The following is a 25,866-nucleotide window of genomic DNA, read 5'->3' on the forward strand; positions in this document are numbered from 1 at the left end:
ATTTAGACTGACAATGCTAGAGTTCTTGACTGAGAGAGTAACCATATAAATATATACGTAGGCATTTAGTATTAATCAATAGACTAATTAATTTAATAGCAGCATTGGTTTATTTTTGCTTGGCCATTGTATTGATGTTAAAATTGCTGTAACGTTCTGCAGTGTCACATCCATGGGATCGGTCATCTTTAAAAGTGGAGTCTAACCTGTTTGGGCCTGAAGGCTGATAAACTTTGCAAATTTGGATGATCGAGTGGGTCCACTTCCGAAGCACGTGGATGCAAACAAACAAACCAAACATTCAATAATTCCGAGGGCCGTCAATTACATCATTCATGACATTGGAAGAGTCTCATTTTCTGGGACTTCTCCTGTGTAACACAACACGCAAGAGTTCCTTCCCTCACACTGGCTATTGCAAATCCATCAAGAAGGTATTCTCACATTAAGACTTTATATTATATTTTACTATGCGGTAAAGTACACAACCATGAATCCTATCCAACTGCCTACCACGCCCAAGGCGGAATAGCTGCTCATGAACATCAAGGGCAAGAACTCGTACCGTTCCAGTCCAAAAATCAACTGGTGTACAAGTGAGCAGTAGATGATCAGTGGAATGGCCACTGCCAGGTATAGCAAGGAGAAGCGGTCGACAATCGGGAAGATCCGTGGTCGTTCGGGAACTGGTGCTACCTGCTCAAATACAAACAGGAATAAGACCAACCAAAAGACGGTGTATACGGTCTTGATAGGGAACTCGGCCGCAGTAAACAGTAAGGGGAAGAGCGAGACATGCCCAGCTATCGCAAGAGACCTGAACGCGCTAAAGTACCGCCTGTCTCTGAGGGCTATGAGACTGAAAGGTATGATGATCAGGAGGACGGCTTTTTCATGAACATGCCAGCCGAATAGGAATGAAGCATATCCGCAGAGCGTAATGGCACCAACAAATACGTCCCAATCGCCAGGGCTCCGCCACAGTTTGATCAACGGAAGCTATATCTCCATGAGTACAAGAACTGGAAAGTTATGTAGGATACTGAAATCACGTACCAGCTGAAACAGAAAAGTAAGCGCAAAAGTGTGTTCCTTAGTCACCTCTGGAAGAACAGCAAACGAGGTATCTCCGACAAGACCCCGCGTAACACTCGTTAGGGCCTCCTGGTTAATAGAAAGACCCAAACGTGGGGCAACTACCGAAATTAGTTATGCCACGCAAAAGTTCAGAGCGCTGGTACATACGTAAAATGAGGACACGATCAGCAAAGGAATACATTGCCCAGATGTTAGGCGCCCAGTAGGCATGGCACAGACCCCTTGAGAACGGGAAGAGTCGATCTTTCAGTTGGAACACCTGATTCCAATAGACGAATGGACCGAATGCTACGCCAAAGACACTAACGACACCCAGACCAAGCTTGATAATATTTCCAAATCTGGGTCGAAAGACCGACTTAGGGTCAAGACAGTAAGTTCTCAGCAGGTAGACAAAGTAGGCCAACGAGAGATAGAGATGAATATGTTTCATGCAGAGCAAAATGGCAAAAGTGATACCACTGTAGAGGAGCGTCGACTGCTTTCGTGCAAGTACGATGGACAGGATCAGTACCCCGTACATAAAACCGTTATACTGGAAATGGATGTGGTCGATGATCAGCAGACCGGGCGACAACAGAATTGAGAGGCTGGCAATATGCGCAAGTTGCTTATTAGACTGAGGCGCAGATTTGATGAAGCTAATACCACGTTAGCGTCTGTAGCTACCTTAGAAAATTGAGAAACAGGAGCTGTACCGATTCAATGCGAAGATGAGAACGAGTTCACTAAGAATAACAGTTGCTCGCTGAAAGTAGATTGTCTGCCAGGAATCATAATTGAGATTCTTGACGATCAACATCGCAGGGTCCGCATACTGCGCCGCTTGCGACAATAGCCACTCAAATGCTGCGAAAAAAGGGGGATAGTCGAGTGTCCATTCTGATGTTTTCTAACCGGGGATCGGTTTCAGTAAAAAGGAAATCGGAGAGTATGCGGCGTTCGCAACAGACCTCGTAGTACCATTCCTTGACAGGTAATGAATGGGTGATTGCAAGCCAGTTCCGGTGAACCTCGAAGTCGGTCGATTTACTACAACAAAAGCCCGGGGTCAGCGTGAGGTAAAAGATTGGCAGACATAGACATGCTTCTTTGGGTTTCAATTGGACCGACATACTATGCGGGGAAAAGGAGAACCTTGAAGGCTGTAGCAACGATGGCGCATTGCGCCAGAGAAGGGTATAGGTCAGCCATTGAAGCTGTTGCGCATGTTGCGCTGTCAAAGGCACGGAAGATAACGAACGTGGAGCATTGAGGTTCCTGCCAGGGGAGATCTTCCCATGGAACGGACCCTCTAGATAATCTGGGGAGCTGTTCACGTGACACGCGGATGCCCACCGACAAAGGCCAGTGTGTCCCTTCGGCATATCATACCGATCGATTTAGCGCTCAAGTAGCTGCAGCTTCATGGAATTAGCTTCGGACGTAGGAGTCCGTCATTCTGTCGTTCTCTCCAATCTCAACATTCAACATTTGGTCGACTTTTCACCGGCGACCGTCTCAATTATCAGAGAGATCCGCTACTGCGTGATCGCCATTGTGGTTGGGTGGACCACTAGTCGTGTTGTCTCCGCGTTATTGAATCGCCGAGCTGCTCCTGATCAGTGACGCTTCTGATACCCAGTGGTCAATCCTTTTTGCTTCTGTTTCTTTGGGTCTTCCTTTCTTTGAATTATCAAAACGCTGTTTCTGCCATTTGGCATAGATCGACAAGGCGCTTCCCTAACAAGTAGTGATACTCGATTGATTGTATAGACACTATGAAGTTTTCAACTTCTTTACCATTGTTCGCTGCTCTCGCTGCGGCACAAACTGTGATCGAAGGCTCTAGCTTCGGCCATGGTCAAACGTAATGAATCACCCCCTTGATGAAGCGTTGTGTACTATAGCCTGACATTTTTTCTAGGCTATCACCCGCCAGGGACACCATTCCGGGATGGTCAATTGGAGGAGAAGGACATTCTCCTCAAGTTGTATGTCTTCATTGTTCAACTGATTTAGCTAGTGGTGAAAATCAGTGCTGACATCACTAGCTCTCCAACAAGCTAATTCTTACTCCCCCTTACCCTGGCAACACCAGAGGGTTTGCTTGGTCCCAGTCTCCGTGAGTCTGAATTAGTCCCCCATTATAGGCTTTGAAATCACTAAAAATGAACACAGGGTTTCCCAATCGGAATGGTCTGCTGAATTTCAGTTCCGAGCATCTGGAGTTGAGAGAGGAGGAGGCAACCTCCAGCTCTGGTATGCTAAAGATGGCCAGAGCAAGATTGGCACTTCTAGCATTTACACTGTTGGCCAATGGGACGGATTCGCACTCGTCGTTGATATGCACGGCGGAAGAGTGAGTCTCATGATCCTGGCTCGTTGATTAGTGCTGACATGATACTAGAGAGGTAGCATTAGAGGATTCCTCAACGATGGCACAACAGACTATAAGAGTCATAGAAGTGTAGACAGCCTTGCTTTCGGACACTGTGACTACTCTTATCGCAACCTGGGACGGGCTTCCGTTGTTCGTGTCAAGCATACAAATGCCAACTTGGAAGTTACCGTCGATGACAAACTATGCTTCGCCACAGACAAGGTCTCTCTTCCTGCTGGCAACACATTCGGTGTAACAGCCGCGACGCCAGAAAACCCCGACTCTTTCGAGGTCTTCAAGTTTGTCTTGCAGACTGCTCAGTCTGGAACAGCCCCACCAGCCCAGCAGCAAAACAACCAGCAGCAGCAGCAGCAGCAGCAGCAACAGCAACAACCAGTTGCTGCCCAGGCCCAAACGCAGCAACAACCCAGGACCGACCAGTTCGTTGACCTTGCTGCTCGCATTGAACTCGTCAACAAGGCTACCAGCAACGTCATCCGCGAGATCGGCAACCAAGCCAAGCAAAGCGAGAACCGCCACCTCGATCTTCAGCAGAAACTCGCAACCAAGGAGCAAGTCGCCGGTTTCGATGCCCGCCTCCAGAAGATCGAGCAGATGCTGCAAACCATCCAGCGTGACCTGGAAGGCAAGGACTACCACAGCCGCTTCAATCAGCTCCAGGATACCCTCCGTTCTTCTCACCAGACCTTGACTGAGCATCTCCAGGGCTCTGTCCTCAGCGGTATGTCGATCCCTCCCAGTTCCCCGTTTATAAACCAGATACTAACATCATGAACAGCAATCACCGCCTCCACTCCACGCATGGGCTTCTTCATCTGCCTTATCATCGCTTTCCAGGTCTTCCTGGCAGTCTCTTACATCGTGTACAAGCGCCGCCGCGCAAACATGCCCAAGAAATTCCTCTAAACGGAAAACAAGCATCTCACAAGACTAGTCTTGGAAATTACCCAACACATGATACGCAATTCTTGTTTCACCATCCTCGATTCCATGTTCCACCTCCAGAGACGTGGGCATGGAATCTCAGATCCACGAAAGTCATGTAGTAACGCGAACTTTGCATCGGCTTTGTACTGCTCCTCATCTCTGTTTCGGCGTGTTCAGGCTTTGAAGAAAAGCTTTTGCTTGGAAGTCGCGAAGTAGTCTTACTGTGTTTGTTGTAGTTATTTGGAACGTTGTATATCTAGATTTATTCCTATCTGTTTTATCCTGGAGATTTTGTTCTTTCGGGCTTGTAAGATTTGTGAACTGCAGATCACTATATTTGACCAGTCTTGAAAAGTCTGCGACATGAAAGCTCTACAGAGGAAACAAAAATAAAAACACACCAATGAGAATGCTAAAAGTCCCACCACCCATGCCTTGCCAAATAATGCGAGAGAGAGAATTCTAAAATATCGTACAAAAAGGATATGTATCCACTTTGGTTGTCTGCGGCATATACCTCAAAACAACCACCACTAGGAACTGGAATATGAGAAATAGAGAATATTGGAAGTCTGCCGAAACAACAAGTTCGTCACAACATTAAACGGTTTCCGTACACCCACCGAGGGGCTTGCCTAATTCATTGCACATGTATTATCGGGGGATGAATCACAACAAGCGCTCGAATATGGAGTAGGAAGAGGAACAATAGTCATGTAACCCAGGAGGCACAAGGCTCGGATATCACCAATAGGTACCTCCGGTTATGTGCTGGCAGATGGGTTGGTAGGTTGAGCGTCCATGTGCTCAACGTCTGGGGAATTGACGGCCGAAGATTCAGCTGGAGCAGACTGAGTCCTCAGGTCTGTTATGCGTAGTTCAATCAATCGTTGCAAAGATCGAAGCGATGCAATCTCGCTCTCGGCCGAAGGCATAAAGTCCGGCGACACGTTCGCTTTCAACTGATCGATGAGGAGGCCGATCTTGCTATCCTCAACTTCGGTACTGTTGCCCTGGGCAAAGGTGATTAAATTTGCCGCGGCCTCTCGTTCAGCAGCGGTACGGGAGTTGAGAATCGCAGTAGTTGTGTCCTCTTCTATAACTTCTGGATTCTGAGCTGCATAAAACGCGTGGGCCTTGGACGTAAGTTCGTCATGTCGTTGGCGAACATACTCATAGTATTTGTCAGCGGCAGCTTTTTTCATCGCAAGTTCTTCGTTTTCCCTGCAAGTATCATTAGATAAATTGAAGTGAGACGCATTATCCAAAGATATACTGACCGTTTGACTCGTTGAATAAAATCGAGCTTAATCCCTTTCTCCGAAACACGATACATGATACCCTCTTCCTCCTGCTCCTCTATCTTCTCATCTTCTTCTTCATCCGGAAGTATTTCAACGTCTATCAGACGAGGGTTTTTCGGACGGCGAACACGTTTTACCAAATCGTACCCCTCCTCGTCTTGAACAATGAAAAACTTGTCATGCCAACTGTGGTCGGGGCACATCCAGCTATGATATGTACGATCACTCCCCGGCTTTTGGGCGGGAGGTATAGCTAGAGGAGGATCTATACAATCCATATGGAAGGCGAGAGGACAAAAATCGCATTGAATAATGGGCCGACGACCGTTAGTGGTACGGCCACAGCCATGGCAGAGAATGAGTTTGCCTTTCGCATCTACTGTTCTCAGCAGGAATGGATCATCATACCGACCAGAGCGATTCCTCCCGCTCCGAGGATTGATTCTGGGAAAGGGTAAGACTTCATCGTATTGCCCTTTATCGCCCGTTTGCACCCCAGCAAAATAGCTACGCAAGCGAGAGGGAAGAGCAAAGTCTTTATGCGGAACCTTGTCTACAGCGACAAGCAATGTACCCATGGGTTTCAGGATGGAGCATCTTGGACAGAACCAATCCCCTTCTGGCGGGTTGGCGGGATCCAGGGGTGGATTAAGACAGGAGAAGTGGAATGAGTTCACACATCCGTCGCAGCATAAAAGCTGGCCGCTTCCGTTGCATTCACGGCAGAAATCATTGTTCTCCTCACCATTCTCCCTGTTGACGGCCATTGTAGGCGTCAGGCGCCGGTTGTCTCCAGCATCGCTACTTGCCGGACTTTCTGATCTCTCTCTCTGTTCGGCAACGGTTCCTTCCGCGGCGGTCTGGGGTTGGCCGGCTGTAGTGGCAGAAGGGGTTGTGACACCTGAAGGGGGTTCAGAAGCAAGTGATGAACGGAGTCTACTCTCAGTAGCAGTGATTTTCGGAAAAGACCTTTGTAAGCGAGTACGTTTAGCCTTGACGGCTTCTGCCGAGAATTCGGGATTTTCTTCCAATGCACGCCTGCGCTGAAGAGTAGTGTCACTAGATGGAAATACGGAGCGGCGACTTGGGGGTTCTGAAGCTTCGCTATCAACGGCCTTCTGTGTAGACTTGGAGTGCTTTCCTCTGCCGCGAGAGCGAGCGTTCGCCGCTCCCGGTGCCATTCCTGGGGCGAATGTTTCGACATCGAGTGACTTAGCAGAAGACAGCGAAGACACGCTACTGGCAGATCGCGTACGCCCCATAGCTGGCGCTACAGTAGGCAATACTTCTGTATTTTCCTCCGACTGCACCTCTTTCCAGGCAGTGCGCATCACAGTTTGGAACACTGACTGTTCACGGGCCCCAGGATTCGCTCCACAAACACCCTCCAAAACAGATAGAGCAAAAGAATCTTTGCCACATGTCTCCCAGAGGCGGAGTAGTCCACGAATGACAGGACGATTACCAGTCTCAGAAGCCATATGGAGGGCATTTTCAACTGCGGATCGGAGTTTCACTACATCAACATCAGTTGAGTTAGGGACAGGAAGTGTCGTAAATGCAGTCACATCCTGCGCAGTATTGTCCTTTGGAATGACAGGTTCAGGTATCGGTTCTTCAGCAGGTGTCAATGGTGTTTGCGGCTTGCTGATCTCTTTATCCCCGTTCTGGACTGGCCGCTGATCTTTCTTGGTAGTGGTATTTTGTGTACTTGGCTTGAGAGGGCCTAATCCTGCCTTGCGCATGTCTGCTGCAGATGGCATCGTCCCTAAGGGGCGCATAGTTGCAAGGACTGGGTTGTTGTCACTCGAAACAGCTGACCATGGCGTATCTCTGTAGCTCGGAGCCGGGGCCCTCACCGGTGGCTCAACCCATTCCGCGCCTTTCTCTGACAATTGTGAATCGCTGACCGTGTCTGATATCCCAGTCTTAAACTGCCCTAGTTGCGATTGATTTTGAGATGGTGTTTCATGCGGAGGATCGGTGGCTACACGGCTGTGTCTGCCCGTCCGTCGTTGCTTTCGAGGCCTCGTAGATTCGTTGAAAGAAGAAGCGGGACTCGCGTCATCTGGCGCATGGAGTGGTGTTGACGGGCGAGAATCGTTCGACCTGACATGGGACGAAGAGCGGAGATTCGGAGCCATCGTTGTAGAACCAGGGCTCGAAAAGTTGCAATACCTGGGGTACACAAGGTTAGCGCAAAGGGCCATGGAAGTCATTTTGTTTATGTAGAAACAAAGAAACACTCACTAATAAATAGAACCCGCAAGCAGACAGCGAAGGTGCCCTGCGGTGCCGGTGGGAGACGTGGCCAGCCCGCGCGCTGTCTGCGGGTTGATGGGAAGGAGGAAGATTGCGGAGTTGGAAGCGACGGGAGTTTTCGAGGGCGACTCGGTCCCAATCACGCCTCGTAGGGGGTACGCCGCGGAGACTGCCAACCAACCACAAAAACTTCACGCGTTAAAACTAGCAGGCTTCTAGTCAGAATTGAGTAGCCACATCTCAGTTTGTGATTTTAATCATCTAATTTTCTTACGAAACTCAAAATGAGGGATTCTTACCAGTAGGTCGTTTTGACTCGCCGCAGGGATCGTGGAGATAGCGAGACAATAGATCCACTGAGGCCTATTTATTGAAATGAGGGGGTTTGCCTTTAGTAACCTTTAAATGATGTTCTGGAGCCTTCGTAAATCCCTTGTGATGGAAAGTCGTGTTGTTTAGGAAAACGACGTGTTCTTTGTCTTGAATAGGTTAATAGATGATGCACCAAAAGCAGGTTTTGTAAGATGCGAGCAATCGACCATATGCATAATAACGACGACAAACAGGGGAATGTGCAAGCAAGAACTTTCAAATGCAAATGCTACCAAGACTTATCGCCGTGTACATAGTGGATCCCCTAAGGGCAGTACGGCGGTCTCCTGACAACGGACGAACAAAGGGGTAGACGCCGGCAGCCAAGTTGATATAGAGAAGAACTCACCAAGGATGTGAGAGTCTTTTGAGGTAAACCCTGGCAAAATGCAAGGAAAGGCGATGCGTGGTCTTTGCTTGTTGCGTAGATGCCTAGACACGCCAGAACGGACTGGACCTCGAAAGGGAGTGCCTAGCAGGGCTTGGTTTGAGAGGTCAAAAGTGGAAGATGCAAGGATAGGATCTTCGACAAGAGTTAATATCGTTCTCGTTTCTTGAGAAGAGAGACGATAGATGGAAGTAGCGCGGAGGGAAAGCAGACGTTGGATGATAGAAGAGAAATGAGAATCCCAAAGGAGAAGTCCCAGAAGGAAGCTAGGATGGACAAACAGGACAATAGAATTCACAGCAGAGGAACCTGAAATGTAACACAAATATGTCTGCCACGCGAATGTGATGGACGCGATGAGTGAGGTTTCTGTGTTGCTTCAAGTAACAAGCAGACAGATGACAGCCAGGAGGGGTTGGCCTTCATGCACAGGTGGATAGATGCCAGCCTACCCCACGGGACCAACAAAGCATACACTACCCAAGAATCAATTTAGCTCAAGTAACTGAAAGCGAGAACTGGGGAGAAATGAACGGGAGATTTGTAGTGAGTGTGATTTTCAGAGGATGAAAGGGTCTGAGGTGAGCCAATAGCAGGGACAGAGAAATAACGCTGCAGACCGACAACCACAAATAATGAGCTCCGGATTTCTTTACATGCGCAAAGATGCTAGCCCCAGCTTGAAAATACGGGCCTTCCAACTGGGAGGGGTCGAGAAGGTAGATAAGACGAGGGGACTGGAAGGGGTGAGATTGATGATGGAGGATTGAAGAGGAACCAGGATTGGAAACGGAACAGCCAGCAGCCCTGCTTTTTTTGGCCCACACCACCAAATGACAACGCCGGATGACCACCACACTGCACCACAGTCAACTCAAGCCCAACCTGTTTCAAAGATGGAGATGCGGATTCTTCTGATAAGACAAGGGAAAATAGGTTCGATTTAATCCCGTCCATGAAACCATCAGAAGCGTTTTGGGCCATGGACACTCATTGGTAGCTGCCTTATCTGTTGGCTACACTCGTCGGAGTGAATAATTACCTGATCATATCAAACCCTGTCAGGCAAGAGGTCAAAGGTAGCGAACAAGGGAAAGGGACAAAGTAATGGCTTTCACCCTGACGGGGACAAAGAAAGTGGCCATTGCCGAAACTGAATGGGTTCCACGAGTGTATCCAATGCTCCACGATACGTCGTTGTAGAAACTAGGACGGGAGGGGAAAGATCAGACTGAGAATTCTCGAAAAAACAGTCCTCTCCTCTCTCCTTTGCTTTTCTCCAGGGCAAGAATGCGCAGACCTCAACGCTGTCAACAATACGCAGCCATGGGGCCGATATGTTGGTTGCCGCGGAACCCCAGGCTGCGCGTCCGACATCACTGAACGACAACATAGATTAAATAACCTTCAGTTAGTAGAGCTGGTCCTCCAGGTTGACAGTGGGACAATAGTAACCTCGAGATTATCCGGGCTACAGGAAAGACAAAAACGCAGACTATGCAGGTTGAGCTCATGGAACCGTAAGCAGAAATTCATAATTCTCTTTTTATATTCACCTCATACATGACTTTCGCGTTTTTCAACTAATTACGTGCCAAGGGCTTTCAAGAGGGCACCGTGGTAAAAGACAGGAAATCTTATATGGCTTCTCCTATCCTCCTATGCCTCTCGCTCCATGTGCTCGCGGAACAAATTCGCCTCTCTCCAGCGTGGACAAAGGGATTTGATTGACATGAATGATCAACATCCTGGAGCACTCCGAAAAAGGAGCTCCGACCATGGCCTGGAGCAATTCCATCTGCCTATCCAACGCTTCACTAGATATGCCAAAGCTGACCGAGTTAAACGGCTAATTTACTCCTTATCGCCAGAGTCGGCCTTCTTGGCGGCCTTCTTCTTGTTGTTCTTGTTCTTCTTGGAGCCAGTCGACTTGGACAGAGGACGCTCAAGGATCTTAAGGATTTCCTCATCCTCGATCTTCTTGTCGGACTTGACCTTGGTGAAATCGGGAGTGGCGGGAGCAGTGAGCTTGGTGATACCATTCTTGGTGATAGCTACAGATCGGTCAGTCAAATGAAAGAAGGGATATGGAAGGAAAGGCTCTGGGGGTTACTCTGATGCCTGGGAATGATTGTACATACCAATGGTAGTCAAGAGGCGGGAGACAGGGGCGTTGTCAGCATCACCGGCAGGCTCGTACTGTCTCAGGACACCGCCACGGACACACTCGACGACACCGACCTTAGCGGCCTTCTCGTCATCCAGCTGGCGCAAGCTGAAGGGGAACTGGCCGAACTTCTTGACGATCTCCGAGAGAGTTTGTCTCGAGCTGGGACGCTTGAGGCCGTAGGTGGTAGTGGTACGGCGGTGCAGGGTAGAACGAAGGGGCAGAGTCTTGACCTTTCCAGATCCAAGGGAGAGACCGATTTCAACACCCCAAACCTCACCAACGTCGGGGACACCCTCACCCTTCACGCCAGTGCCGGGGGAGAGAATGATCTTCTTCTCAGCCTCAATCTCGTTGCGCTCGAAGAGCCAGCTGGTGGTGTTCTCAACCACGTTGCAGTCGTAGGCCTTGGCAACCTTCTCGATCAGCTGGGAGATCTGAGCCTGAGTGGGAGCCCTCTCGGCGGCAGCCTTCTTCTTCTCTTCCTCGGTACCGGTAGCCAGAAGACCAGGGGGCACCATAAGACGGAGCAGGAGCTCGTTGGCGTAGTGAGTCGCGGTAATGAGGTCAGCCTCGCGGCCGGTCACTTCGTCCTGGCCGACAACAACCTGGTCGCAAACAATGGTTCCGAAGCCATCGATCTGGGCACCGAGCTGAATCTTGGCGATTTCACCGGCCTTCAGGGTAGTCTCGGCCTCCTGGGCGTCGGAAACCAAGGGGGTGTATGGGGTCACATGGGAGCTGGGAGAGACAGTTGTGGGGTGACCGACACCTTTTTCCGGGAACGACTTGTTAATGTCATGCGCATGGGGCTTTTAACTAGCAGTAACATGGACTACGATGGTAACGCACCCTTGGTGATCTTCTTGCCCTTGTAGACCTTAGCAATTTCCTCTTCGAGAAGCTCATCACCCTTCTGGCAGATCTCAACGATCTTGGCTCCCTCCACACACAGGGCTAAAGCACGGGATTAGAATATGAATCTAGACCTTGGAGAGCGGCGGGCTCGCCACGGTATGTAAACCCGGACACTACGCACCTGCGACGGCATCGAGGACCTTGTGCGAGATAGTGGCAGCAGTCTTGTACTTGGTCAAAGTATCGGGGTTGTTGAGGGTGTAGTCTGAGATTGGTTCGAGGTTTTGATTAGTTTATGACACAGTGCTCCGGAGGGTACATTCAAATAGCAATAGAAGCACCCGTAGATAGAGAAAATAAGCTATCCATGGAGTTCCCGTGTTCCTCTACAGCTTTCGAGCTGCTAAACGTGCCGCCAACCGAACCCACGCCATGACGACGAAGCAAGCGGGAAGGAAACCCACAAACGGCCGGAGCCATTTTCAATCGGCAGAAAGAGGAGGGGTACTCAGAGTGAACACTTACCAACCTCGGCGGGGGCCTGCTGGGCCTGAGTGTCAGCCATTGTGTATGGTATAGATGGTCCTCGCTGTGGTGCGAGGGGTCGATAACGATCAAAGAGGCACTAATCTAGCGGACGTTGGGAGCTCACGAGGAGAAGAAGGAAAAATGGGCTGAAACGGAGCTGGAGAACTCAGATGGAGTCAAAGTATTTACTAGTAAGAGGAGTCCTTCCTTTCCTTACGTAGCAGTACACATTACGAGGTGTCGGCGGGGTCTTTTTCTTGGGTTTTTTGCCCGCGCGGGTGGGGTTTTTGCAGGATGATTTCACTGCAAGTAGGGCTTTGTATTGGTATTACCAGAACGTCACGAGACCGCCTGCCGCAATGTTCTCATCCATTCTTGCCAAGTTTTTCGCTGAGCTCGAAGCTTTGGATGGCCTTTTGCTTTCCAGTCGAAAGCTACTACCAATCTATTCTGTCCTATTCCGCTTATAAGTACTCGAGCCATTTGCCAGTCTTAGGTACCCCGTATTCTCCCATTACACACAATGTCGTCTGAAATGAGGAGTTGATAGTGTGCGTATTGTAAGGCACAGCCCGCGGAGCAAACATGAAGCTCCTTGTATGACATCACCAGATGATCACTTAATCCAATTTCGAAACATTTTCATTCGATCTCAAAAGCAAGGGCTCGACCCCAGTTTCATCTATCTTTTTTGACTCAGAAGAGAGAATATGAACTATTAAATGCAGGATAGCAAGCAGGTGTGGATGAGAACCAAGTCTTGAATTTCTAAGAATGGCTTAATGTCAAAATCTTGCCATCTAACGGTCCTATGGGGTAGTGGTTATCCCACCGGATTTTGATGAACAATATACATATCCTGTATATGCATAGGAAGATCGAATCTTCCGGTAACGCCGGTTCGAATCCGGCTAGGACCTTTATTTTTTTTATTTTTTTTTTCTTCCTAAACCCCTACTATATACCCTTTACATCACCAGGCAATCGCTAGAGGGCTCTTCCCAACGTACTTGATTTTGTAGACATCGAAGGCTTTTCTTTCTGATCTAGTCCTCACTGCGTGTAGGCCTGAGCTCGCCCTAAGCTGGTCACTGAGCAAGGGCTGCCGTAAAGTATATTTTTAACTACCAACGGTTGCATAGTCACAATGAGCATCGTCATTCGCATAACTAGATACTCTCGGACAGGACGAAGACAGCCAAGGGTAGGGAGTGTAGATGCCTGATGCTCCCTGAAAAAGCTAGAGTCGGCAACAGTCCTCGTTGTGTTGGGGAGGTAGGCTGCGACTTCAACCCCCTTGGGTGTCATCTTCAAGATAACAAACACAGGTGGAGTAGAAGTCTTGGCAGTTCTACGAATCCAGTATTCGAGAGTAGCAGCCTCGAAGGAAGCCGAGAGTCTACCAATTGCTAGTAAAAGTAAGTTCTTGTAACAACAGTAAGATCCATAAATAGAAAATATCGAGCAAAATGGGTCAATACTGCGACGTGACTAACACCGCTCCATCGTTAGATCTAGCTATTATTCCGCATCAGTAAACTTAGTACTGATCACTGAGTGCGCCCTGAGTGCTCACTGACGGGAGTACTGATCTGTGACAGAGAATACTCACTAAGCAAGTCTCTGAACACCCTCATAATAGCTTGAATGTCCCCCAGAAGGGGAAAGTTCCAGTGACTCTAGAAAATCAAGTTCGCATAAGAATGTATACTACCTAGTAAACAAATGGTGAATGAAACCCTAATATTACACATTCTCTGCTCAAACCAATATATTACATTGTAACTTCCTGCTGTAGTAACTTCAAACTGGAATACAGCCAAACGCTTTCATAAATGCAAAATAACGCCACCATCGGAGCTCCGTGGAGCACACCGAACACCGTACCTATTCGTACGGAGACTGAAGCGATTAGGGTCAGAGGAGCTGATAGTGCTGTAGAAGACAGGGTTGCAACTTACGTCCAGTACAAGCTGCCGGTACAGTTGAATTGACAACTACGAATGAAATCCTCCACGTCCCTCTTGACTCCTAGGGATAGTGAGAACCTATCTTCCTCCTCGATCCCATCCATCAGTCGGTTGGCCGCAACATTGAATCGACCCACAGATTGGATGAGCGACCGAATTGCATTGTCTATAGCCGCTTGCGGGCTCCCTAGCGACATGCACAAGATAGGGATAAGGCTATAAATGGAATCCTGAGCCTATATCTATTATTAGAGCTGGTTAACCGCCGAGCTGGCCAATCATGGGACGTACCATCTCTTTCTTCAGGGAATATATATCATTGACTCTTTCATGGGGAAACAAATGTTAGTGTGCAGCTCTATACAACTGTTGCCTCTATGGCTGGAGCTTTTCATCTTGGATAAAATGGTGGCTTACATTGAAACGATGACGTTCACTTCATTCCATATTGCTCTCATATCATAATCCTCCATGATAGCACGGGGTATCACTGACCGAAGACTATATCTTTATCGAGGCATCCGGGGTGTCAGCCATGTAATTAAAACATCAATATATACTCACTCATTAACAGCACATATCACACCAACTGCACTGGTGCCCATTCGCACTCTCCAGTACACTTCGGGACTGGGGATCTGCCCTTCGAGTTTTGCTTTCTGCTCCATATGTGACGTTACCAGGAAAAGAGACATCTCCTTAAGAAACCCGTGCCGTTGTTCTGAAGGCCAAAGCGAGTTAGAGCCATTTCAAATTCAGGAAATAGGCAGAAGAATAAAGCAAAAGGCAAAAGCAGCAACGAACCATAAGTATATGCATCACGAAGTGCTTCGCCAATCACATCAAAACTTTGGACAATAGGGTCGTCTGGCACAAAAATAGAGTCATTGTAACTACGGGGTAAGCCTTTAGTGAGATCCAGGTCAAGACATTGAGCCACAAAATAAAGGGTTTCACGACGGTACTGCTCAGCAGCTTCAAAGTCGTTGCTCAAGGAATCTTTCGTGTCATCATCAATTTGGTCATCCCAGGTGACGAGCCAAAGGGACAAGAAGGCGAGAATATAAAGTTCCTTGAAGCCAGCCAGGGGCCACCGCGTCGCGGCGAGATGAGCAAAGTCACACCTCTTGAGCTTTGTAGCCTTCACTGGCTCTGGGAATAGGCTTTTGATTATTAGTGTTGGACTTTCTCAGGGTCCGGGTATAAGTTGAATAAAAAAGTAATGAAAGATAGAACGAAGCAGACATGTATAATGGATGTAGTGTCGAAAAGCAAACAAACAGTTTGTGATAACCGATGGAATTGAGCAATATACCTGTCAATTCTTGCATTTATCACAGGAACCAAAGCCCTCCAGTGAGGATTAACGGCTCCAGGCCAAGATGAGAAGATGGGTAGTAGGCTGGGAACAGAGACAGGCTGTGCCCTGAGACGTTTAATTAACTGAGAGTGAGTATCAATATGTGTCTCCATGTTTCAAAGAGGGCTGTGGCCAGTATCAACAACGGAGGAGAATAATGAAAGTGTGATTGTGCTGCCCACGCTCTGTCATGCGCTGAGTGCACCACTCCTATTTATATAGTCTCCATATACTCTAGAGAGATTGGGTACCCTAGTGGCTGCTGGCTATGCTATGGAGGATAAGACCCTGAATGCGTTGTCAATTCAGGAATTGAGTTGAGCCATGGAACATAGGGTGTTTCCCAAGCCGGAGATCCTCGTGAAGGATTCGCACTTTCCGAGTACTAACGGGCAAGTTTAGCAAATCTCAAGTCCACGGTAGCAATACCAATCTACGAAAACAGGATGGCCAATCCGAATAGATTTATGAGCCACCCATCTTTCCAAATGACCATTTATGGCAGTATACATGACACCGTTTCATAGGTGGCATGGCCATGATAGAGGCATGATAAGCAGGAGTCACTAATACTTTAGCGTTATCCAGCAGACGCAGTTGCTGATCAATCAGAGTTTGAGTATGCAGGGTGAGCTCTAAGAACTGTATGACAGTGAGACAGGTCTCAGTCTGCATAATTAGATCCAAGGGTTGATCTTCGCGTGGTCAAGATCTAGCTGCATGAGAGTGATACTAATGGCGTGATAGATATTCAAGGAAAGCCAGCGCAGATCAACGGCTTCCGCAGATCATGAACAAGTTGAGTATACAAGGCGAACCACGTGGAAAAGGCGCCATATCTATAAACTATATTAGACCGAATTCTGGAGCTTACTGATTGTTGGCCAATGGTGGTACTGTGTATAATGAAAATCACGGGGGCGGAGATCTGGCACGCTAGCTGGCGAGGTGAGACACTGAACCATTAAAGGGATTCAAAAGGTTGGTGGTAGCCGGTCATTCCGGTGTTGTAATGTACATGCCATCCACGTGTCCCTTCAGCTGGAAATTCTATACTCCGTAGAGAAAATGGCGATTCCAAGCTCGGCCTAAACACGGTGCCACTTTTTGATCAGAGGTTGCTCTAGGGGTGCGTGCGCGGAGTGGTTTGTTGGTATAACTCCCGCAAGCGGTTCGTGGTATTAGTACGTCACAGCCTCGGTCGAGCTTGACCGAGCACTCCCCGAAATTGCACGATGCTTTGATATCCATGGATTATCTTAATGTAATACTACAATCATATTGTAGCTTGCTAGGTAACAAGTCATATGATAACTAGCACTTGTAGAAGCTTCTATTGCAACCATGTCGTCCGGTAACATATTGAAATTCACGGCGGTAGTAACTCTTAGACCTGGCTACACGTCTGCCTCCTACTGTAACGTCATGCAGTTTCAACACTCTCCTGTTGCACTTCCTCCTTCACACACTGGACCTGTGCATTTAAAGCCTTTCGGATCTTCCACATTTCCACATAGATATTCTGATGCTGCCGTTCCGTTTGTCAGTTCCAGATTGATGCCAGAGAGCGTAATATCAGTACATGGTGCAACGGCACTGCACTGGAAACTTGCGACTCGAGTAGATTCTGTGGTACCACTCAGATTGAGAACCGAGATATCACGAATCTGGAACTCCGAGTTGGTGCAGTTGCCTTCCCCAGGGGCGCCGCTGAATCGAGTACACTGCGAGATCGCAACCGCAGCCCCACGAAGAGATGTGGCTTTGAGGTCTTTGAGCGTCATATTGGAGATATCTACATAATCGAGGTAGTTAGGTTTCTGCTTCAAGAGCATGCATTGCGGGGAAGTGTGTCTTAAGCGTAAACGTACACCCGAGGCCGCCTCCGCCACCATTAGGTGGATAGCCGTTCTGATCAGCTGTCCATGTTTTAACGTACACCTATTCATCACAAGCACCCGTCAATAAAACAATTGATGTGTACATTGTGGGGCATTGCCTACCGCATGAAGGGTGTTGTGATAGTTGATATTGCTCACGTTGAGCCTCTCGATGGTTTCGAACTGGTCTTTGTACTGACCGATGCTACCCAATGCAATTCCCAATCCATTGTAGAAAGTGGAGTTTGTGATGGTGATGTCCGTGCTGTTTGCCTTAAGTGAGATACTATCATCACCATTGTACACAGTCCAGTTGTTGAACTTGATGTGGGAGGATCGAATGGTATCTGCTCCATCCGTGTTCGCTGGTTCTGGTTAGTGAGGTGGTGTTTGTGCTGGGTCCAGGATAAGGCACTCACAGCTCGAGACAATATTTCCGGTGTTGTTCACAAGTATGTTGTCGAGTTCAACGTGATGGCTATATATGATAGACATTGTCCTGCCAGGGTTTTAGTTCAATAATTTGAAGAGAATTCAAAGACTACTCTACCACATCTGGCTGCGTAGGAATCTAAGGCCTCGGACCACTGAATTTGAGAGACCATTGAAAGTGATGGCGTGTGGTCGACCGGGATAGTTGGACGTATTGGGTTGCTCTTTTATCCATTGATACCAGGTGTCTCCGTTGCCATCGAGCGTCCCTATACCATGGCCATCGATCCGAACATTATTTCCTCCAAGAATGAAAGCAGTGGATTGGTTCTGATACCCGACCGGTAAAGAGTGATTTAACCAGTATTGAATATTCGTACTCCACTAGAGAATTCAGCGTAAACTCATGCAACTATGAATGAAGAAGAACTCGCAAGACACACCAGCAGTGTTCCTCCAAGGTCAATGTCGACATCCTCCAGCCACGTAATGTTCATAACAGAACCGATATGGTATGTCGTTGGCTTGAATACTACCTTTCCCCCACGTCCACATTTCTTAAAGGCGTGTACAATCGCAGGGGCATCATCGGTGGCGTTGGAGCCCCCGGCCGGTACAACACAAGTTTCTCTATCTGCAGACACACATGCCAACGCAGCAAGGACAAAAAACACTTTTGAAAAAAGCATCGTTATCAATTGCGTGAATCGGACTTTTGAAGGGACGTATTCTGACCAGATCTATAACTAGAGAACTAGCTGTCGGTTATCGAATGAACCTTAAGTATGTACATACATCGGTAATAGTGGCCTGATTCCTCGCCTCCACGGCATGCATCCGTGTTGAGCTGGCGATCTTGAAGGGTCGGAATCTAATCTTGCACGAATGGAATGGCTGCCATTCCTCAGTCATAGGAAGTAGCTATCTGTAACGACCAGCGACTGGCGTTCTCTTTTTTTGACTTCGTGGGGAAAATGCGGGGTACCATGGGCTATTGAATCGGACTTCGGTCGATTTAATAGCGAGTGCTCATGAGAACTCAGGTCCATAGATGACGCGAATATCACGGATTCAACGACAGCACAGCCCCTGAAAGCGCTGTCTGATTGTAGCCTTTCGGCAATTACCTGGAGCTAACTGGCTGCCTCTGAGCCTACTTCCCTCCCCTTTTTTCTTTCTTTTTCTTCTTCTTCTCAATTCCCAGAAAGGGTCGGTGTTGATCAAATTTGTAAAAAACGACAGTGCGATATGAAGTGGTACGTGGTCACAGACACCGAAGTGCGTACTCTAAAGATAACGGGTGGCTGATCGCCAGCTGAGCTTGCTGTTAAGCCGAGAACGAAGAGCCCTTGGCCAAAACTCCACACCACGCCTGTAGTACTCTCGAGATAACCGTAAAGGATGCGGGACTATAATAGGAATACATTATAGCCACGGCGCAATCCTGAAGGGTCATGTTATCTCCAAGGGCTCCTTTCAATACGGAATCAGGGCCGTTGATCGAGGTTGAATGAGTATCACTTGGTTCAGTACTTCGTTCTCACCCTCCTGTTGCAATCGGCCATGCCATTCTCGTGAGAAGGTAACGGACCTTTGCCAAAGATTTGGAAGACTGGAAGGTCTCGTTGGGTAAAGACTTTTCCATTCACTATATGTTTAAAATGTATCGACTTTATAACTGAGCTTGATCCCGGAGTCCCTTACGTTCTACACGAGATGGGGCAGATTGGTCCCTCGTTCAAGTGCATTCATACACCGAATGAATCTTCAGTGAAGCACGCATATCGAGTCAACAATACTCAACTACCCATGTAGGAAGGAGATTAGCAATATGTGACAAACTGGGAAACTGTTCTTCCGCCGGCAACACAGACCAACAGTGATAGCCGTTAGAATAAGCAGCAAGTTTTAATGATGTGACGAACCAACTATGATCATCGAGGGAAGGATGGTGACCTATTGTTTAGACGACTTGACTAAAGACATCATCCACCCATTCTATCCACCGGCCTAATAATCTCTTATACAAATGTATCTAGACCCGATACGAGCGACGATCGATTCTATACAGGCTAAAAGATGATTAACAGCAATATATATTGATGTGATATCGGATGTTAATCTCTATAGATCATTACTCTTATACTATTTGTGATCGAGTCTACCACAGCCATATCTCAAATAACAGAAATGGCTTGACATACTGTAAAATGGACTCATGGGTAGCCCATGTGGACTGTTTTGTATCGCTTAAGAGAGTACTAACTCACCAGGTAGTGTAGACAGGGACTATGATATGTTAGATCTCAAAGCAGGCTCTTGATATAATAGACATGACTAATGAAAATATGTGCTGTTTGTCTCTCACTCGTCTGGAAATTTGGCGCTACATCCAATATCAATGGTGGATGAGGGGAGCCCAGAAGAGGAGAAGGACCTCTCCTCCAATCACAACACCGGTTGACCCAACTTCTCCTCATCCCATCAGTCCTATAGCATCGTTACTCCCTATAAGTCAGACCAGGAACGGTACGTCTAACAAGCGCAGGTGCCAAGGTTCTCAATCCTAGTGAAAATAGCAACCCATCACTTTCATAACTTGACCTGTGGTCAATCTTCGACCGTTGAACCATTTTGCAAATGAGATCTTCTACAGAGCTTCCATTCCGCATCTTGACGAATAATATTCGCTATGCGACAAAGTCACCATTTAAGGGAGAGAAGCCATGGGAAGAGCGCAGGCAACCCCTCCTAAATCAGCTGCTGTATAACACCCGCAATCAAGATGCCTTTATCTGCCTACAAGAGGTTCTTCATAACCAGCTCATCGATATACACTCCGGACTGAACTGTAAACATTCTACAGTCTCCGCTAAAGCTGGGAAAAATGCCTGGGCATATATTGGCGTCGGGCGAGATGATGGCCATGAAGCTGGCGAATACTCACCTATATTCTACCGACCGTCGGTTTGGCAGCTCCGACATTGGGAAACAGTCTGGTTGTCGGAAACGCCGCATGTCCCCTCAAAAAGCTGGGATGCGGCGTCCATCCGCATCGTAACGATTGGTGTTTTCACGCATCATACAAGTCGTCAGACTGTTCTGGCGATGAACACCCATTTGGACGACCAAGGATCCCGCTCCCGCTTTGAAGCAGCTCACATTATCCTTCGGAAGATTGATGAGTACCAGAGTGGAGAGTACAAAGATGTCATTTCCGCAGTGTTCCTGACAGGTGACTTGAACAGTGAAGAGACACAAGAGGCCTATTCAGTGTTAACAGGGAGTGAATCCACTCTGGTTGACACGGCAAAAACGGTCGATCCGGCGGAGCACTACGGTAACCATTTGACCTGGACGGGTTTCGGCTACGAGGAAGAAGACCCTTCTCGTATCGATTACGTCCTCGTAGGACCAGGGCCCGTGAAGGTGCTTAGCAACGGGGGCCAGCCATGGAAGGTGGAGGGGTACTCTGTGTTGGCCAATCGATTTGACGATGGTGTGTTTAACTCAGACCACCGAGCGGTTGTTGTCGATGTGAGACTATGCAGCTAGAAGAGAATGATGGGTCCCCACAAACCCATGGTCAATACGATCCAAGGACAGACTGCCATACATTAACTCGTGGATGCATACAAGATGGTAACATGGTTACCGCTCCTGAGGTTCCGACGCACCTGATGTAATTATGGAGAAAGATCAATACCGTACCTATACAGATAATTGAATCCACCGTGAAACATTCTTGTTACGCCAAGGGCCTTAGTGTATGATGCTACGGCTAAATAAGGTGTAGCTCACATCACAGGCCTTCCTAACTAGGAATAGTGAGTGGAAACGTGAAACGCGACCGAGACTGTTTTACAGAGCCAATACAGTAACTGTAAAGAACGTTTTGATGCTGCTAGATGGATGAAAAGCGTTGGAAAAGATGGATGGTGATAGCTTCAAAAAGATCCCAAAAGGGATGTTCTAAATCTCTGATCAGGATGGGTTTTCCTGGCGCTGCTGGCTCATGCCCAGCTCCCTCTCCGAACGTCTCCCCCTCCGCCGATGAACGGACAGGACTTGTAACGGCTGTTCAGTCCGCTCGGCGCTCCCCTTTCCTCCCTCACTTCCCTTTCTCAATCTCTGCAGCCCTTTTCTCTCCCCTTTTTTTTACCACCTCTCACGAAATTGGAGCATTGTCACGTCAGACCCCACGCACGGGGGCCACTAGAGATTAACTGGACCAAATCTTAAAGGGACAGGAAGTGAGATCTCCGAAAAAATAAGGACGCGAACGATCGAGACCTGGACCTGACCTCAACTGGGGGCGCGCCATCAGCTGATTTAGCCGTTCTCTTCCGGGTTCCTTCTCGCAAAGACCAAAGAAAGACCCATACCGGCAGACCCATCCACTGCTTGCTTGTGTGCTGTGCCTCAGTCCTGCGCTGGCCCTGGAACCTTCCTTCCTGCCTCGGGCTTTCCGCCGGTCTTTTCATTATTGCTTTGATTATCCTCCGTGGTTAGTGTTATTTTCCTTTGATTCGTCCTCTGCCTTTTCCCTTTATTTACCTCTCCCCGTTGGTTCTGGTATGTCTTCTCTACCTTCCACGTTGTCGTCCCTTTCCCCATTCTTACACCGCGGCTCTGCCAACCTTGGTGTCAAGTCTACTTCCATCTAGGTGACATGACGGCAACGGCGTGGCGGGCTTGCGGCATATCCTCACTACCTTATCTTGCGATGAATCGCATCCCCCGCTGCGTTGGTCGCGTCCCCATTGCGATAAGATCTCAATGTGCGGCCATGCCAAATTTTGCTAACCTGAACGCGGTCTGCCTCAGGTTCCCGTCTAAGCATGCTACCGTAACCGACTCATTATCCACTCGGTAGCCATCCTCCTTTGTTGAGCGCCATCTCGAAGGGCGAACCTTCTGTACAAGTGGCGCGTTCTGTTTCTTTCGGAACGATAATCGCGACTCCAGATCGAGCCAATATTTGATCATGCCGTCCCCGGAGCTTTCTCAATCGGGGCAACTGCCCAGCGACATCCAGCCGGACAGTGTTCAGAATGGATCTGTTCCGCCAATGACAACTGGGAATCACAATGACGAAGCTGCCTCAGGATCTCCTACGGAACAGGGACCGAATGGGTCAAATGCGATCACAGAAGGAAAGCACAACGCGAAAGCCGTTCTCGCAGCCTCGGGTGTGTCTTTAACACCCGCCGGCTCCAGTCATAACGCGTCCAATGGCAATCCGTCTTCCAGCTCCCAGTCAATTAATGCCAATGGCTCAGCAGCGAGCAAGAAACGATCACGTGGCGGCTCCGCCATTCATCCTTCCTCGCCGACAGAAGGGCTAGCCGTGCGTGTACGTGAAACCTCAAAGGATAAGATCCTAGCGGAGCAGTATGTGAACCGGGAGTTCCAACATTCTGCCTTGACGGCGTACCACAATCAGAATCAAGAGATAACAAACCAAAAACGTGCCGAACGGGACTTTTATCTGACTCTACGACGGGAGAATCATATGAACCCGGCGGCGCTGTATGGTGTCGGCTACGAGGGGTTTGGGAATGCTCGTACAGATCTGCGAGGTCAACATCCCCAGCTATTGTACCCCTCCAACCGGCGGCGACCAGGTAACCGGAGGACTAGGGAGCTACGGGTTTCGCGGAAAGATTTGAAGACACAAAGTGAACAAATCGAGGACCTTGTGCCCATTCGGCTGGACATCGATTGGGAGAAGATCAAGATCCGAGATACGTTCACCTGGAATCTCCATGATCGGGTGGTATCTCCCGACCTATTCGCCGAAAAGCTAGTGGAGGACCTGGGCCTCCCTCTTGAATCATGCGCTCCCCTCGTGCGGATGGTTTCACAGAGCATCCAAGAGCAGATCTGCGATTACTATCCTCAAATATATATGGAAGAAGATCCTCTCGACCCTCATCTCCCGTACAGTGCTTACAAGAACGATGAGATGCGCATCCTTGTTAAGCTAAATATCACCATTGGTCAGCATACTCTGATTGACCAGTTTGAATGGGATATTAACGACCCCTCCAACTCCCCCGAAGATTTCGCTGCGCGGATGACGGATGACCTTTCTCTGTCAGGAGAATTTACGACAGCGATTGCGCACTCTATCCGCGAACAATCGCAGCTATTCACGAAATCACTCTACATCCTCTCTCATCCGTTTGACGGACGTCCGATCGATGATCCCGATCTTAAGTCCGCTTTCCTTCCTACCCCCCTCGTATCATCCTTCAGGCCATTCCAGGCAGCCAAGGAATTTACACCTTATCTGTATGAATTGAACGAAGCAGAATTAGAACGTACGGAAGTTTCAATATCCCGTGATCAACGGAGGCAGAAACGCTCCGTTAACCGTCGCGGTGGACCCGCCCTACCCGACCTGAAAGACCGCCAAAGGACTATCCGCACTATGATTGTATCCTCCGTCATTCCTAATTCGGCTGCGTCTATTGATGAAAGTAACGTCTTCAAACGATCTGGGTCGAGTCGCGCCAGGCGCGCTGCTGTCGGGTTGCGGGACACTGGTGACGATTCTGATGACTCAGACAGCGACGAATCTTCAATCACAGGCTCCCCCGCTATCGGTCCTCATCTGGCTCAAGGCACTGCGCGCACAAGAGGCATGCGAGGGGCTGCCAGTGCTGCTCACGCTGCTCTGCGTGCGAACCTTGGTCAGTCTGCCACTCCGGAGCCTCACCACGAGGGAAGAGCATCTGCTAGGAGACGGGACTATCGCGAAGAGAGCATCGAAGAGCCAGAAAAACTAATTGTGAAGCTTAAGATCCCTCGTGAGAAGTTCCGTCAACTTCTTACCCACGGACCACAGTCAATACCGAGTCTCTCAGCGACTCCAGCCCCTCAGCCACCATCACATCAAGGCACGCCTCAAATTAGCACCCCGACCCCAAGCAACATGGCTCCACCGTCACACACCCAGCCTCAAGCTCGTGTCCCAAGTGTCGTCGGTACACCCACGCAACGGACCGTCCCCGCCCAGCAAATTGGAGCCATAGATGCAACCCACCCCCCTCAGCCGGGTGTCCCAGGGGTGAGTGATAAATAGCTCATGACAATTCTTTTGTTGATTCGCCTCAAGTGGACCGGCTTATCCGGCTATGGTGGGTGTATCAATCACGGTTCCCTGCTGACTTGAACTTCTCTTAGCCCCCGCCTCCAAGTTGGCTCGCGGCGGGACTCGCGCGACTAAAACGCTCGTATCCAAATGACTCCTTTGAAGGCGTAATGCGCTACACTGCTGTCGACACGGAGACAATGCTACCAGTAGCCAATGCCAATACCGAGTCAGGCCAGAAACTAAAATATCAATACCTCCCACGCATCCGGTGCCATGACTGCCCGGGCAAACTGTATACCCCCGGGCCAGGCACGACAGTCGATAATTTCGAGGTCCACCTTCGAAACCGACAACACAAAGAGCGTGTTGAGGAGAGAATCACCAGGACCGGCGGTGCAGGGGGCAACAATGCATCTTAGTCATGAGCTCAACGATGAAGCGCTTTCATCTTTATATCTTCCTCCTTCTCTCTCTTCTTTTCTGCATCAATGTATACTTCTCAAAGAAACTTTTTTTTTCTTCTTTTTCCCCCTTGTCATGTGTGCGTACCACTAGCAAAAAGAATCCGCGGCTTTATGTATATGGTTTGAGCGATTGGACTTGAGGCCGTATCTTTTTCCCGTCCTGGAATCATGTGTGATACTCTAGTGAGCTTGGATCTGGTGCTGTCTTTTTCTCCATTTTCATGGTCGGCGTAAATACAGCGTTGTTCGAGATCGGGGCATTAAAGTCATTATACGGTGCTCTCTATCTTTATTGTTCATGGGACCTAACCTATTCACTCAATACAAATAAATAATGCATGTCACCTGATGATGACATTCAAGTCCTAGAC

At 48.6% G+C, this 25,866-nt stretch overlaps 10 protein-coding genes and 1 non-coding gene across 11 annotated transcripts; 4 read left to right on the forward strand and 7 right to left on the reverse strand.

Moving 5' to 3' along the window:
• Window positions 1-365: 365 nt before the first annotated feature.
• On the reverse strand, window positions 366-2,323 carry BDV37DRAFT_256387 (dolichyl-P-Glc:Glc1Man(9)GlcNAc(2)-PP-dolichol alpha-1,3-glucosyltransferase ALG8). Its single transcript, XM_032082832.1, has 6 exons — window positions 2,216-2,323; window positions 2,052-2,130; window positions 1,797-1,990; window positions 1,246-1,739; window positions 1,057-1,196; window positions 366-999 (listed from the first exon to the last, which is right to left on the reverse strand). The coding sequence occupies exons 1-6, from the start codon at window positions 2,290-2,292 to the stop codon at window positions 469-471; spliced, it is 1,515 nt and encodes a 504-aa protein (XP_031938244.1). The 5' UTR covers window positions 2,293-2,323; the 3' UTR covers window positions 366-468.
• A 163-nt stretch (window positions 2,324-2,486) lies between these two features.
• BDV37DRAFT_194517 (putative lectin family integral membrane protein) lies at window positions 2,487-4,633 on the forward strand. Its single transcript, XM_032079734.1, has 6 exons — window positions 2,487-2,947; window positions 3,005-3,071; window positions 3,132-3,202; window positions 3,259-3,439; window positions 3,488-4,202; window positions 4,260-4,633. The coding sequence occupies exons 1-6, from the start codon at window positions 2,859-2,861 to the stop codon at window positions 4,385-4,387; spliced, it is 1,251 nt and encodes a 416-aa protein (XP_031938245.1). The 5' UTR covers window positions 2,487-2,858; the 3' UTR covers window positions 4,388-4,633.
• A 539-nt stretch (window positions 4,634-5,172) lies between these two features.
• Window positions 5,173-7,457, reverse strand: BDV37DRAFT_274056 (putative PHD finger domain protein; the record flags this gene model as incomplete). Its single annotated transcript, XM_032085163.1, has 2 exons — window positions 5,173-5,632; window positions 5,689-7,457. The coding sequence occupies 2 exons, from the start codon at window positions 7,455-7,457 to the stop codon at window positions 5,173-5,175; spliced, it is 2,229 nt and encodes a 742-aa protein (XP_031938246.1).
• A 2,892-nt stretch (window positions 7,458-10,349) lies between these two features.
• Window positions 10,350-12,452, reverse strand: BDV37DRAFT_194495 (curved DNA-binding protein (42 kDa protein)). The gene is made up of 5 exons (XM_032079733.1): window positions 12,285-12,452; window positions 11,941-12,024; window positions 11,754-11,858; window positions 10,876-11,673; window positions 10,350-10,788 (listed from the first exon to the last, which is right to left on the reverse strand). The coding sequence occupies exons 1-5, from the start codon at window positions 12,322-12,324 to the stop codon at window positions 10,589-10,591; spliced, it is 1,227 nt and encodes a 408-aa protein (XP_031938247.1). The 5' UTR covers window positions 12,325-12,452; the 3' UTR covers window positions 10,350-10,588.
• A 640-nt stretch (window positions 12,453-13,092) lies between these two features.
• BDV37DRAFT_t175 lies at window positions 13,093-13,207 on the forward strand. The gene has a single exon. It is a non-coding gene; the product is annotated as a tRNA-Gln (tRNA).
• A 739-nt stretch (window positions 13,208-13,946) lies between these two features.
• Window positions 13,947-14,523, reverse strand: BDV37DRAFT_194573 (uncharacterized protein). Its single transcript, XM_032079735.1, has 2 exons — window positions 14,249-14,523; window positions 13,947-14,189 (listed from the first exon to the last, which is right to left on the reverse strand). The coding sequence occupies exons 1-2, from the start codon at window positions 14,452-14,454 to the stop codon at window positions 14,117-14,119; spliced, it is 279 nt and encodes a 92-aa protein (XP_031938248.1). The 5' UTR covers window positions 14,455-14,523; the 3' UTR covers window positions 13,947-14,116.
• A 147-nt stretch (window positions 14,524-14,670) lies between these two features.
• BDV37DRAFT_296589 (terpene synthase family protein) lies at window positions 14,671-15,906 on the reverse strand (the record flags this gene model as incomplete). The annotated part of the gene is made up of 4 exons (XM_032090149.1): window positions 15,573-15,906; window positions 15,062-15,420; window positions 14,822-14,978; window positions 14,671-14,764 (listed from the first exon to the last, which is right to left on the reverse strand). The coding sequence occupies exons 1-4, from the start codon at window positions 15,728-15,730 to the stop codon at window positions 14,671-14,673; spliced, it is 768 nt and encodes a 255-aa protein (XP_031938249.1). The 5' UTR covers window positions 15,731-15,906.
• Window positions 15,464-16,750, reverse strand: BDV37DRAFT_256405 (uncharacterized protein). The gene has a single exon (XM_032082833.1). It carries the CDS (start codon window positions 16,290-16,292, stop codon window positions 16,083-16,085), a length of 210 nt encoding a protein of 69 aa, XP_031938250.1. The 5' UTR covers window positions 16,293-16,750; the 3' UTR covers window positions 15,464-16,082.
• Window positions 16,751-17,003: 253 nt separating this feature from the next.
• On the reverse strand, window positions 17,004-18,626 carry BDV37DRAFT_256407 (putative exo-polygalacturonase). The gene is made up of 6 exons (XM_032082834.1): window positions 18,373-18,626; window positions 18,048-18,313; window positions 17,917-17,996; window positions 17,621-17,862; window positions 17,489-17,558; window positions 17,004-17,412 (listed from the first exon to the last, which is right to left on the reverse strand). The coding sequence occupies exons 1-6, from the start codon at window positions 18,616-18,618 to the stop codon at window positions 17,051-17,053; spliced, it is 1,266 nt and encodes a 421-aa protein (XP_031938251.1). The 5' UTR covers window positions 18,619-18,626; the 3' UTR covers window positions 17,004-17,050.
• A 1,877-nt stretch (window positions 18,627-20,503) lies between these two features.
• Window positions 20,504-21,590, forward strand: BDV37DRAFT_194596 (endonuclease/exonuclease/phosphatase family protein). Its single transcript, XM_032079736.1, has one exon. The coding sequence runs from the start codon at window positions 20,570-20,572 to the stop codon at window positions 21,482-21,484; it is 915 nt and encodes a 304-aa protein (XP_031938252.1). The 5' UTR covers window positions 20,504-20,569; the 3' UTR covers window positions 21,485-21,590.
• A 1,326-nt stretch (window positions 21,591-22,916) lies between these two features.
• On the forward strand, window positions 22,917-25,450 carry BDV37DRAFT_286164 (uncharacterized protein; the record flags this gene model as incomplete). The annotated part of the gene is made up of 2 exons (XM_032087874.1): window positions 22,917-25,004; window positions 25,121-25,450. The coding sequence occupies 2 exons, from the start codon at window positions 22,917-22,919 to the stop codon at window positions 25,448-25,450; spliced, it is 2,418 nt and encodes an 805-aa protein (XP_031938253.1).
• Window positions 25,451-25,866: the final 416 nt, after the last annotated feature.

This window comes from Aspergillus pseudonomiae, assembly GCF_009193645.1.
Source record: "Aspergillus pseudonomiae strain CBS 119388 unplaced genomic scaffold BDV37scaffold_71, whole genome shotgun sequence".
Taxonomy (NCBI): domain Eukaryota; kingdom Fungi; phylum Ascomycota; class Eurotiomycetes; order Eurotiales; family Aspergillaceae; genus Aspergillus; species Aspergillus pseudonomiae.

Bases quoted from the DNA above. Each gene is read 5' to 3' on its own strand.
- BDV37DRAFT_256387 (XM_032082832.1), bottom strand. From the start codon at position 2,292: ATGGCTGACCTATACCCTTCTCTGGCGCAATGCGCCATCGTTGCTACA. The intron at 1,740-1,796 runs GTACAGCTCCTG...ACGTGGTATTAG, and splicing joins CTCATCTTCGCATTGAATCG to CTTCATCAAATCTGCGCCTC. The intron at 1,000-1,056 runs GTACGTGATTTC...ATGGAGATATAG, and splicing joins TTACTTTTCTGTTTCAGCTG to CTTCCGTTGATCAAACTGTG.
- BDV37DRAFT_194517 (XM_032079734.1), top strand. From the start codon at position 2,859: ATGAAGTTTTCAACTTCTTTACCATTGTTCGCTGCTCTCGCTGCGGCA. The intron at 3,072-3,131 runs GTATGTCTTCAT...TGACATCACTAG, and splicing joins AAGGACATTCTCCTCAAGTT to CTCTCCAACAAGCTAATTCT. The intron at 4,203-4,259 runs GTATGTCGATCC...CATCATGAACAG, and splicing joins CCAGGGCTCTGTCCTCAGCG to CAATCACCGCCTCCACTCCA.
- BDV37DRAFT_194495 (XM_032079733.1), bottom strand. From the start codon at position 12,324: ATGGCTGACACTCAGGCCCAGCAGGCCCCCGCCGAGGTTG. The intron at 11,674-11,753 runs GTGCGTTACCAT...TCCCGGAAAAAG, and splicing joins GGGCAAGAAGATCACCAAGG to GTGTCGGTCACCCCACAACT. The intron at 10,789-10,875 runs GTATGTACAATC...ACCGATCTGTAG, and splicing joins CCGCCTCTTGACTACCATTG to CTATCACCAAGAATGGTATC.
- BDV37DRAFT_194573 (XM_032079735.1), bottom strand. From the start codon at position 14,454: ATGTCGCTAGGGAGCCCGCAAGCGGCTATAGACAATGCAATTCGGTCG. The intron at 14,190-14,248 runs GTAAGTTGCAAC...TAATCGCTTCAG, and splicing joins ACCGGCAGCTTGTACTGGAC to TCTCCGTACGAATAGGTACG.
- BDV37DRAFT_256405 (XM_032082833.1), bottom strand. From the start codon at position 16,292: ATGCAGACTGAGACCTGTCTCACTGTCATACAGTTCTTAGAGCTCACC.
- BDV37DRAFT_256407 (XM_032082834.1), bottom strand. From the start codon at position 18,618: ATGCTTTTTTCAAAAGTGTTTTTTGTCCTTGCTGCGTTGGCATGTGTG. The intron at 17,997-18,047 runs GTAGAGTAGTCT...AAACCCTGGCAG, and splicing joins TTCCTACGCAGCCAGATGTG to GACAATGTCTATCATATATA. The intron at 17,559-17,620 runs GTAGGCAATGCC...TGTGATGAATAG, and splicing joins ATCACAACACCCTTCATGCG to GTGTACGTTAAAACATGGAC.
- BDV37DRAFT_194596 (XM_032079736.1), top strand. From the start codon at position 20,570: ATGAGATCTTCTACAGAGCTTCCATTCCGCATCTTGACGAATAATATT.